Raw genomic sequence first — 12408 nt, 5'->3', positions numbered from 1 at the left:
TTCCGACTCCGAACTCAGTGCTCCTTCCCTTATTCCCCAGTCTCCTCCAACCAGGAGGACCAGAGTAAGGCTCTAAGGTCAGGCCCAAGGTTCTCCAGGTGACCTTGGCACCAGTAAGGAGCTCCCAGGCTGGTGACAGTAGTCAATCCATGCCTAGGAAAAAAACTGTCACCATGAGCTGGATAAAACTATAAAAGGCTGGCAGTGCCCTGGAGGGCACACACACAGCAGCCCTAGAATGTGGCAGGGCAGGAAAAACAGGCTCGATCCCCAGCCTGCAGTATGTTGGCTCCAAAGACGACCAGCCCACAATCCCCAGTGTCCTAGGCAAAAATGAGGGAGGAGGACATCTGAAGTACAGGCAGGTTTCCTGTCCCCTGCTGTAGGTCACAAACACTGCAGGGAAATGGAAAGCCCTTGGGGCCACTCATGTAAGTGACATTGAGGACCCACAGCAGTTCCTTCTAGCTGTGTTCCCTTCAGTAAGGCAGCAAGGGGAAGGTTTCACCTGGCTCTCCCACATGGTGGGCACGTGCCCTACAGCACTGACATTCCCCAGACCCACATGGCCAGGGCCCCAGAAGCTCTCATAGTGCGAGCTGGAGGCTGAATGGCACCCAGCCAGCTCTGCTCAAGACAGCCCAGGTGAGTGCCAAGCCAACCTGGCATGTGTACCCTCGCCACATCCATTCTCTAAGCTGATTAGCTGGGCAGGTAACAGGCAGGAATCACCCCCATCTGACAGATGAGGAAACTGAAGCTCAAGGACCCACGGGAACTCGCTGCTTTCGGTGCAAAGCGTCTGCGCATTCCTTCCTATTTTTCCTTTTTTCAGTATTAGGGTTTTGAATTCAGTGAGTCCACACCTCTGAGCCATCAAATTCGCTATCTAGCAGGAATAGAACGGAAGACATAAACTAGACACTGGTGGCTCACACGTGTAATCTCAGCTACTCAGCTGAAATTCAAAGTCAGCCAGGGCAAAAAAGTTCCTGAGACTCTTACCTTACCCAGCAAAAAGCCAGAAGTGGAACTGTGGCTCAAGTAGAAAAGTGCCAGCCTTAGCAAAAAATAAGCCAAGCAAGAGAAGAAGGTAGAGTTTAAGCCCTAATACTGATACAGATGGTAACAAAATTCTTCAGTAACCACCTTGACAAGAAACAGGTGAAAAATAATACTTTATTCAATCCAGTAGATCCAAAATGCTACTAGAACAAGTCATCAATATTATTACTTTCCCAAGGTCATACACATGCCAGGCAAGTGCTCTACCACCAAGCTATAGCCTTAAACTCCCCCAAAACATTAATGAGATTTTTATTTTATTGTTTTATGCCAGTACTGGGGGGGCTTGAACACAAGACCTGAGCTGCTTTTTCATTCAAGTCTAGTGCTCTGCCACTTGAGACATAGCTGCTGTTGTTTTGGTTTGGTTTGGTTTTCCACTGGTCAACTGGTGATAAGAGTCTCATGGACTTTCCTAGGCTGGCTTTGTACTGGGATTCTTAGCCCTCAATCTCCTAAGTAACTATGATTACAGGTATGAGCACCATCTCCCAGCATACACATTCAAGTGATTGGCAGCTATAGGGACTGGTGGCTGTGCCCCTGGAAGGCAGCGCTCCGCCCTTCAGATGGCTCCACTCTAGGAGCCTGCCATGACACTAGTGGTTTCTACTGAGAGGCTGCTACAAAGCAGAGCACCATGCAGGGGGAATTGGGGTAGGAGCCTCCTACCATAAAAGGGAGATCAGTAAGAAAATTTATAAATGAATGTTTTATGTGATATAGGAGTCTTCATAAGAAAATGAAGGTCCAGGGGTATGGCTCTAGTAGTAGGACATGTGGCTAGCAAAATTAAGGTCAAGTTCAAACTTCAATCCCACCAAAAGAAAACAAGAAAGAAGAAAGGAAATGGTCAGACATGAAATAAAGCATGGACAAAGAGGGTATGATCCATTGGAGAAAAACTGGGGAAGCTGAGCACAGTGCTGCATACCTGTAATCCTAGTACTTGAGAGACTAAGGCAGGAAGTTCAAGGCCCACCTGTACTACAAAGGGAAACCTTGTCTGAAAAATAAACAAACAAATAAATGAAATGGATGGCTCTAGAACAAATCATGTTAAGTGAGGTCAGCCAACCTCAAGAGATAAATGGACATATTTTCTTTTTCTCATATTCAGAAGCTAGATCTAAACTACTAGGACATAATATATCACACATTTGCACACAGTGAGACCAAAGGAGGACACTCTTAGGAGAGGAACAGAAAGGCACAATGCCTGTGTGTCTCTGATCATACAAAACAGTATTTATCAAAATGAACTCCAAGAAATGAAAACAAGAGGTTTTTTTTTTTCTTTTTTGCTGATTTTGTTTTCTTTCCTTTTTGTTCTGTTTGTTCATTTATGTCTCTTTAGGAGTGTAAGGGGGACACAGAAATGGAGGAACAAAGGGTGAACAAATACAGCAATGGTACTCACTGGACACTATGCTGAAAATGCACTATACAACTTATGAATGGGAATGGAGAGAAAAACTGGGAGAGAGTGAGGGAAGAAGTGATGTCAAAAAAATAGGGCTGGGAAGGTGGTTCAGTGGTAGAGCACCTGCCTTGCATGCATGAGGCCCTGGGTTTGATTCCTCAGCACCACATAAGCAAAAAGAAAAAAGCCGGAAGTGATGCTATGGCTCAAGTGGTAGAGCACTAGCCTTGAGCTGAAGAGCTGAGGGACAGCGCCCAGGCCCAGAGTTCAGGCCTCACGAATGGTCCCCCCAAAAAAATACTCCTTACCTGATTTATGTAACCCCTCTGTACATCTCCTTTATAACAATAACAATAATAAAGAAAAAAATTTAAAACACATAGCCTGGCAATTACCACAAGTGGCTCACACCTAGCTACACAAGAAGTTGAGATCTGAGGATTGTGGTTTGAAGCCAACTTGGGAAGGTAGTCCCTGAGACTCTCATCTCCAATTAACCAGCAAAGAGCCAAAAGTGAAGGTGTATCTTAAGTGGTAGAATACCATCCTTGAGCACAAAAGCTTAGGGACAGTGCCCAGGCCTTGAGCTCAAGCCCTAGGATTGGCACTCGTTAAACAAACAAACAACTAGGGGAAACCATCCATAGTTCTGGTTTTGAATGTAGAGTAAGATCCATGCATGGAGGGCAGATCAAGGAGGCTATGTCTCTATACTGGCTCTGACTGCTTTCTGGCCAAGGAGATCCTGTCAACTCCACTTTATGGGCCTTACCTACTCTCCAGATAAAATGCAAGAAGAAATATCTACATCCAGGCTTATTTTGCAAGAGGTGGTGAGGTCTTTATTATAATGGTGACCTGGTTCTCCTAATCCACTTACCCCACCCATGTTGACAAGGTCCCTGAAGGAGCCAGCAACCAGGAGAGAAATGAAGTATGCAAGTAATTCCACTTAAGGCAACCTCCATGTGTCAATCAATCATGAAATTGACAGTTACATTTACACAGAGGCTTCCAGTAGACATTAGAAAGGGTTTGGGGGCCTTCTTCCAGGGTAATCATATTGGGGGAGGGTTCCTCTTTTAAATGTTAACAAGAATGAGAGAAGGGTACAGGAAAATAATTGGGGGAGGAGAATGGCAAATCCCCAGCATCTCATTGTATTTCCTTTCCCAGAGAAGGGGTCACCCACACCGAGCAATAGGGAGTAGGCAGGATGGGCAAGGTGTCCACGAGTCATAGGACTTGAATGAACCCAAACAAGCCAGCTCTGCCCCACCTCCCCCTGCCTTTCCCTCCTTGAATCTGTTCTCCTAAGCTGCACAATCAGGGGACCTAGTGGGGCCACTTCTTTTTTTTTGGGGGGGGGGTCCAGTCATGGGGCCTGAACTCTGGGCCTGGGCGCTGTCCCTCAGCTCTTCAGCTCAAGACTAGCGCTCTACCACTTGAGCCACAGCATCACTTCCGGCTTTTTTCTTTTTGCTTATGTGGTGCTGAGGAATCAAACCCAGGGCCTCTGGCATGCAAGGCATGCGCTCTACCACTGAGCCACCTTCCCAGCCCCATGGGGGGGACACTTCTGTCCACCAGTTGTGTGGTTAGCATTTCCCAGGATGGATGTGTGTGTGTGTGTGTGTGTGTTTTCTCTTTTCTCAATGCAGATGATGCCTTCCTCCAGGAAGTGAAAAGCACGACTCTCCCAGGAACTCACTCCTACATACATACCCAAGAGATATGAAAACACATGTCCAGGAAAACCCATACATAACTGTTCACAGCAGCACTATTCATAAAAGCCCAGTGGAGAAACAATTCAAACACCATCTACTTACTGGCACAGAGATAAAGTGTGACCTACAGAGACAATCATGCATTGGCATGGATAGACCTCAGAAACACGCTAAGGGAAAAGAAACCAGACACAAAAGGCCACATTTTGTATAATCACATTTTGATGAAATGTCCAGAAGAGGCAAATCCACAAACAAGAAAGTAGATGAAAATGAGTGGTTGCCAGGAACTGAAGGGAAGGAGGAATCTGAAGGCATCAAAAGAACCCCTGGGTGACAATGTTGTCAGACACTTTGTACTCATGTACTTGTATTGTAAAATGGAAACTTCTTTGTATAACTACTTAAAGATAATAAAAAAAAGAATCCCTGGGAGGGATGAAAGTATTTTAGAGCAGGATGGTGGCACTGGTTACACCCCCTTATGAATGTATTAGATACTACTGAACTGTATACTTTTAAGATGGAGTGCCTTGAAGCCAGGTGAAGTGACACATGCCTATAATCCAGGTTTGGGAGGCTGAAGCAGGAGGACAGCAAGTTTAAGGCCACATGGTAGCTACATAGTAAAACTGTCTCAAAGAACAAAGCAACAACAACAAAAATCCATGGTATGTAATTTATAGTCCAAATGAAAATAAAGCAGAGCCCCTTTTGTCATGCTCCACAGGTCTAAACACAGACTCTACCTTTTCTTGTGGGGATTTAGAGCGCTAAGAGCATCCATCATACAGGGTGGCCTTGATTAGTTTGATTAGCTCCATGGGTTCCCCACTGGTCTGAGCATCTGGATCCTGCAGCTGGCATGGACTGAGATGAGCCAGAGCCCACATTTTCTGTCTGCACAGGGCCAACTCAGCTTCTGTTTGCAATGGACAGGGCTGCAGACTTCACCATTCCTTTCCCTTCCCGGCCAGGCCTGGCCACAGGGGTACAGCCACCCTCTCCTTTTAGGAAAGATAGAAAGAAGCTGCTGCCTCTGAAGAGGCCTGGACATATTTAGGGAGAGACAGGCCTGCCCTACCAAAGGTGGATCCACTCAGAAAGAGAGGGTACAGAAGCTAGAGCCCACATGTTGAATTCTAGGGATCTTTACCAAAGGGCTGTCCTAGCCCTCCTCTGCAGCCGCCCCTGCCTGCCCAGCTCACAATGAGGCTCACAATGACAGCTGTCAGGGTCACTGAGTGAAACTCTGCAACCAGGGCTGTTTGATAAGGGGCTTTAGGAAGTGAGCTAATTTTAAACTAAGCTACCATGCTGTAACATGCGTGGAAATGACTGAGGAAGGAAACAGACTGAGAACGATGGATTACAAGTTCACAAAGGGTTGGCGTGAACAACGGCAACCCCACATGCTCATGGGAGCGTAATATGGCATGGCCTGGAGGATGGTAATTTGGCAAAATCTGATAAAAAGCTTAGTGCCCCAGTTAGTAACTCCAGTCTGAGGAACAAGGCCAGGTCAGGACCTAGAGAAAGTTGCTCAAATGCTAGCTACCATTGTTTGAGTGTTCAGAGACACTGTTAGGTGAAAAATTAGATACCTAACTGCCCATCAAAAGAATGGATAAATTAATTGTGACGCATGTATATACAATATAAAAACACACAAAAGTTTAAATGAATGAGAGTTATGAGGGTGAACATGAAAAAAATACCAAAATATAATGTTAGACTTAAAAAAGGCAAGTTGGGGGCTGGGACTGTGGCTTATTGGTAGAGTGCTTGCCTAGCATACATGAAGCCCTGGGTTTGATTCCTCAGTGCCACATAAAACAGAAAAAGCCAGAAGTGGCACTGTGACTCAAGTGGTAGAGTGCTAGCCTTGAGCAAAAAAGCAGCTCAGGGACAGTGCAAAGGCCCTCAGTTCTAGTCCCATGACTGGCACCAAAAAAAAAAAAAAAAGGCAAGTTGGCTATACATACATACATATATATATATATATATGTATACACACACACACATCTATATAACACCAATTATAAAACATGAGGCCATAAAAAGCAATACGCAAGGTGAAATAGCATTTACAAATGGTTAAAACGTATATAAAACAATACAATATGCTACATACAGATGCATGCAGATGTAATAAAAGTATAAAAGCATTCATGGAATGACAAATGCCCAATTCAGGACAGAGGTCACCTCTGAAGGGAGAAAATGAGCCCCAAGAGATGCTGGAAGGGCTTTGCCTGCAAGAATATCTATGATGTTAACTGTAATCTTGTCTAACTTCTCGCACTAAATACTGGGTGCACATGTGCTTGTTATGTTAACCTCAACTTTTTTTTCAATGTGCTTCAAGTATATCAAAATAAAAACTAACCTACAGATATTTTTCATTTGTGGAGAAAACTAAAATGCAAGTTCTTTTTTTTTTTTTTTTTTTTTGGTCTGTTCGTGGGGCCTGAACTCTGGGCCTGGACGCTGTCCCTCAGCCCTTCAGCTCAAGCTCAAGGCTAGCGCATCCACTTGAGCCACAGCGCCACTTCCGGTTTTTTTCTTATGTGCTGCTGAGGAATCGAACCCAGGGCCTCATGCATGCAAGGCAAGCGCTCTACCACTGAGCCACCTTCCCAGCCCTAAAATGCAAGTTTTTTTTTTGGTCTGTTCGTGGGGCCTGAACTCTGGGCCTGGACGCTGTCCCTCAGCCCTTCAGCTCAAGCTCAAGGCTAGCGCATCCACTTGAGCCACAGCGCCACTTCCGGTTTTTTTCTTATGTGCTGCTGAGGAATCGAACCCAGGGCCTCATGCATGCAAGGCAAGCGCTCTACCACTGAGCCACCTTCCCATCCCTAAAATGCAAGTTCTAAGATAAACTACTAAAATCAGCACTGTTGAGTTTTCTCCTAGAGGAAGCAGAGGCAGCAAGATGAACCTTTTGTATTCCATTCCTGATTTCCTTGCAAGCTTAGGAAAAGGTTCTCCTCTGGGTGGGTCTCTTAGCCCTGTATCTGTATGAGGAATGAAAGCTCTGCTCTCAACCCTTCTACCCCAGCAGCACACAAGGAGGGTGCAAGGAAGAAAGCAAGCCCAATGCCCAGGACTAATACTGTCTGCTCTGACAACCTTGCAAAGCATGTTTGTTATTTCTTTGTTGTTTGAGAACCTTCTAAGTTCATCAGCCACAGAATCAAATAAGCCTTTCCTAAAATAATATTAAGAAACAGTTGAGGGGCTGGGAAGGTGGCTCAGTGGTAGAATGCTTGCCTTGCATGCATGAGGCCCTGGGTTCAATTCCTTAGCACCACATAAACAGAAAAAGCCGGATGTAGTGCTATGGCTCAAGTGGTAGAGCACTAGCCTTGAGCTGGAGAGCTGAGGGACAGCGCCCAGGCCCAGAGTTCAAGATCCATGACAGAAAGGAAGGAAAGAAGGAAAGAAGGGAGGGAGGGAGGGAGGGAGTTGGCCCCGCTTTTCTGCACTGCCCTGCGGACACTTTTTTTGGGGGGCCCTGCAGAAATCTGCCTGCTTCTCCTTAAGGTTTTTGAATGATCAAATGAAAACAAATGTCTAGCAGTATATTTGTGCATTTAAAATATTTATAATGCAATATCTCTCTATGCATATGTATATATGTATAAATAACTGATATGAGATGATACACAATGTACTTTAGGATGCTCAGATCTAAACAACCATTAAAGACAGAAAGAGAAAAAAAAACCTACATTTTGGCTACTATCTATCTAACTCCACTTTACAAAGTTTCAAAATATGATATCCTTGTTTATACAGGTGAGCCAAAGACCAGATACAATAAACACAACCCAGTATATATTAAATGGCCTCAAAGACCCTGATACTGTAGTTTACTAGCCTGGAAGGCAGTGGGCACCTCACCTACTTCCCCAAACAGACTAAGCCCACACTTTTTCAGATTAACACATCCGGAGCCCTGCTTGATTACCAGTGACCTTCCCTCCCACAGTATGACCACCCCTCCCCTCAGGCCTCCAAAGCAGCCAGTGTTCTACACATTGTGGTTCATGTGCTTTGTATATATCTGTAGACAACAAATAATTACTTGTGTATCATGAGAAAAGGGACCCCTTCTGCCTCATTTATAGCTGTCACCTTAGTCTAGCACAGTATCCTGAACATAATAAAGGACTCCAACCTTTTCTAAAGACATGATTGGATTTGATTCTAAGGTGCCGCAAATCAATGACCACAAATCAATCATCTGATCACTGCTGATTCTGGGACATAGAGGTATATAGTTGCCTCTGTACCCAACAGCTCTCCCAGGTCAACCTCAGGCATGCTCAGTGTTGGCTCCAGAGGTTAATTCTACCAGCAAGGCACACAAGAGCACGCACGTGTGCATGCACACACATATCCAGACAGTCCTAGTCACACCCAATGAGTCTTTTGGGGGAAAAGCCACCCATGCTTCCCTGAGAACAGCAGGAGCGTAGGAGGGAGCACCATGCAGCATGGTCAGACGTGGAAGCAGCTCCCAGCCACCCGCCTGCCCACTTTATTCCCTCACGACATTCCTGAGTGATCCAGACGATGACAGGCGGCTGTGGGGGAGAAGCCCCAAGATGGCGGCACCAGGGACTAGAAACTGAAGACTCACCAAGGATGCTTCACTATACACACACTACCAGGATAAAAGGTGTCTGACACATTTTTCATAATTGTGTAACTCTCGCCTCTTTCCACAGCAATAAGGAACCAGCCTGTTCCCTAGGCTCTGAGGACATGGACCTGGGGTGGCCCTTTCATTACTAAGCATAATCTACCCCACACTTCCTGGGCCAAGGACTCAAGGACTCCTGGGTTGGGCTACTAGGCAAATGACACCTGTTTGTCCACCTCCTAATGGGGATTACTTAGGGTTGGGCCAGGAGATCCGACCCAGAGAAAATCCATTAGTATTTGCTTGCCACGGGGACAAACCCAGGGAAAAGGAAATCTAACCTTTCTTTAAAGCTTCTTTCTTTCTGACCTTCCAGGACCCATCTTCATTTTCTAAACAAACAACACACTATCCTACATCCTCCTCCAAGTCTGTCAGGGCTAAGCCAAATGGAGGAAGCTGGCAGGAGAGAGGAATGTTAAAAGTCACTTAGAGGTCAAAGGACCTGCCCCTGACTGCACAACTAGCATTTAGTGAATGGGGGGGGGGGGGTTCACAAGCACACACCTGCCTCCTCTTTTCCCTCCAAATACCATAGGAAGAATGAAAGGAAAACATGCTTTATACTTGGGCACCCATCACCCAACAGTGTGAGATGCTTCCTGGAATATGGAGGCTCAAGACTATTTCAGCCTGGAAACACACTTTGTGAGGCTGAATCAGTAAAGAAAGAAATGTACCCCCTGGTGGCAGCTGTGGTATTGTGAGCAATCCCAGCATGACCCCACCCTCCTTCCTCCTACTGGAGAGCCAGAAGCCCAAGCATGGATTACCAAAGGAATAGGAGAATGTCAGGTGTGTTCTCTGGAGCCCCAGAGTCTACCTGGGGCTGGAGGGCTGAATCATCATGGCCGACCCCTCTGGAACACAGGGTAACACACTGGGCTTGAAGTCCTGCACCCAGCCAGCCTTTTTCAGGGTGTAACACTGACGGAGTCATCAAAACACATACTATGTGCTTATCCTCAGGAAGCCCACGAGGCTCCCAGGGACCACACTCATACATGGCAGTGCTACCTAACCCAGCATGCAGGTGAAGGTGGCACTCTGGTGCAGGAACCAACATACTGCCCCATACGAAAAGGTCTAAGCCATTTGGGTTTCTGTTTGCTGGTTGGTTTTTGTTTGTTAAGAACCTGCCAATAATGTTAACTTTTTGGTCTCAGGATTCTCTCTCCTCCAGTAAGGTTCAGCAGCTAAAAGAAAGGGATAAGGGATCACAAACTTTTGAGTGAGCAGGATTTAGGATTAGGGAGATAAAAAAAAAATCATACACTTAAGATATCTACGTGGCCTGGCCTGGTAGAATGTGCATACACAGAAGTACATAGCGCAGTCCTCCCAAGGCTACACTAGATACTCCAAGTCTGATGTCCATTGAATCCGATCCCAACTTTAGCTCACCTCAGCTGCTGAGCACCACATGACAACCAGGCAGGGAGCAACCAGAGCAACCCAAGGTCCCACAAGTGGTAGGTGTGGATGCTGAAAGGTTTACAAAAGTCCTTCTGTGGGGCTGGGAAGGTGGCTCAGTGATAGAGTGCTTGCCTTGCATGCATGGGCCCTGGGTTCTATTCCTCAGCAACACATAAGCAGAAAAACCCGGAAGTGGCACTGTGGTTCAAGTGGTAGAGCTCTAGCCTTGAGCTGGAGAGCTGAGGGACAGCTCCCAGGCCCAGAATTCAGGCCCCACAACTGACAAAAAGTCCTTCTGGCCCCAATCCAGGGACCTGCTGTCCTGGGCAATAAAGGACCCAAAACGTTGCAGGAGGACAGGAAATGTTTGGCTTCTAGAGACTTCTTAATACACACTGAACATGTAAGGGGGCCTGTCTCCCCTTCCCAGGGGGAGAAGCACCCATGATGCACACCACCATTGAAAGGCATGCTTTTGCTTGCAAGGCTCCTCTCAGAAGGCAGTAACCAGAATGCACCACACAAGTGACTGCACCTAGGGTTTCACAACTCGACCTTCAAGGCATATTCCTAAGCCTAGCGCATAACTATCCTACTTCTGGTTCCCCACACAGCACAAAATGTATGATCAAGGTGCAGGGGCCTAGTCTCTCAGCATTCCCCCCATCCCCCCAGCTGACTTCTAGGAGTCCTGATCAAGTTCTTAGGTGGAGGGAGGCAGGAACCCCGCCCTGACTCCACCCCTAACTGGCTGGGTGACCTTGATGAGGTCACTCACTGCCCCAAGGAAGGCCTACTTCCTAAAGTGCCAAGTGAGGAAGTCTTGTGGACAAGGCCCTACTGTAGACTGTAAAGCAGAAAACCAAGGTCTGTCCCTCCCGCCTCTCCTGTAGATAGGACTACTTTGAACATCTGAGACAGTTTGACTTTGTCGGTCGGTCCCTGCTAACCCTAGCAATAATGTTATCCAGGTGGGTAAAAGAGCTTGTGCCATACCTAGCCCTGATAAAAATAGAGGTGTCTTTCCCTACGGGCTTAGGCAGTTTCTGGAAAATACAATACCAAATTGGCAGAAGGGTGGCAGACACCTTCAAGAGCCGCCAGAGGATAGTATTTAACACTAGACAGTAGCAGTCCCCAGTGACAACCCCCAGGATAGGGTGATGTACTGCTGAGAACACCCATGCCACACGTCCACGTCAAGGCCTTCATCCTACCCGAGGGATGAAGGTCTCTTATTTGAGCTCTGAACCTGGGGCTGGCTGGAAACTGAAGCTTCAGAGGAATAAAAGAAAAAAAATTCCATTCAGACGTGGGGCTGGAGACCTGAGGCCTAGGAGCAAAGTTTCCGGTAGCCACCTCCCCCAACCCCCCCCTCCCGCCCCGCTCCGCTCCGGAAAGCCAGGCGGGTCATCGGGTCTTCAGATTAAGAGCAGCTGCAACTGCCAGGGGAGCCCTGGTGATAGCTTCTGGGGCGGGGCGGGGGGAACCCCAAATATGGGGTGCCTGTCGTCCAGCCAGCACCCCCCCTCACCTCCCCAGCAGCATGTCTGTGATCACGCCTCCCTCCGCCCACGGGGCTCAGACCCTTCCAAACAGGCCCCGTGGGCCGCGCCGCCGGTCCCCGCGCAGCCGGCCCCCAGGTGCGGCCCCGAGGCCCCTCTGCCATCCCCGGTCCCGTCTCAAGGGCATTGCAGCAAGCAACGCGGTGTCGGGGGGTCCTCGGGCCGCCCTCAACTCACACACAGACACACGCACGCGTGCACACGCACACCATGCGGGGGTGTGGGGGGGAACCCCAGGGCGAGGCCTCTCATCCAACCAGCCGCTGGCCTGGGGGAGGCCGAGCGCGGGAGGATGGAAGCGGCGGCGGCGAGCGGATGCGGGAGGCTGCGGCGGGCGGGGGCGAGGGCGGGGGTGGCCCGGGCGGGGCTCACCTTTTTGACTTGGTCATCCTTCAGCTCGGTGAAGTAATAGGCTAGGAGCTGCGCGGCGATCATGCTGGCGGTCGGGGGGCGCCGGGCGGCAGACGTGCGCGGCCGGCTGGTCCTCCGCAGCCGGGG

General features: G+C 48.0%; 1 protein-coding gene across 1 annotated transcript in view; it reads right to left on the bottom strand.

Moving 5' to 3' along the window:
• The window catches only part of Hk1 (hexokinase 1), a 58692-nt gene extending 46294 nt beyond the window's left edge, over positions 1-12398 (bottom strand). Inside the window, exon 1 of the mRNA XM_013017169.1 lies at positions 12283-12398. Within this exon, the coding sequence (XP_012872623.1) occupies positions 12283-12345 (63 nt within the window). The 5' untranslated portion in view covers positions 12346-12398. The remainder of the gene's footprint in view (positions 1-12282) is intronic.
• Between the last annotated feature and the right edge of the window lie 10 nt (positions 12399-12408).

The sequence above is a fragment of the Dipodomys ordii genome, unplaced genomic scaffold (genome assembly GCF_000151885.1).
Source record: "Dipodomys ordii isolate 6190 unplaced genomic scaffold, Dord_2.0 Scaffold34, whole genome shotgun sequence".
NCBI lineage: Eukaryota > Metazoa > Chordata > Mammalia > Rodentia > Heteromyidae > Dipodomys > Dipodomys ordii.
This window is presented reverse-complemented; position numbering and strand designations above follow the sequence as displayed.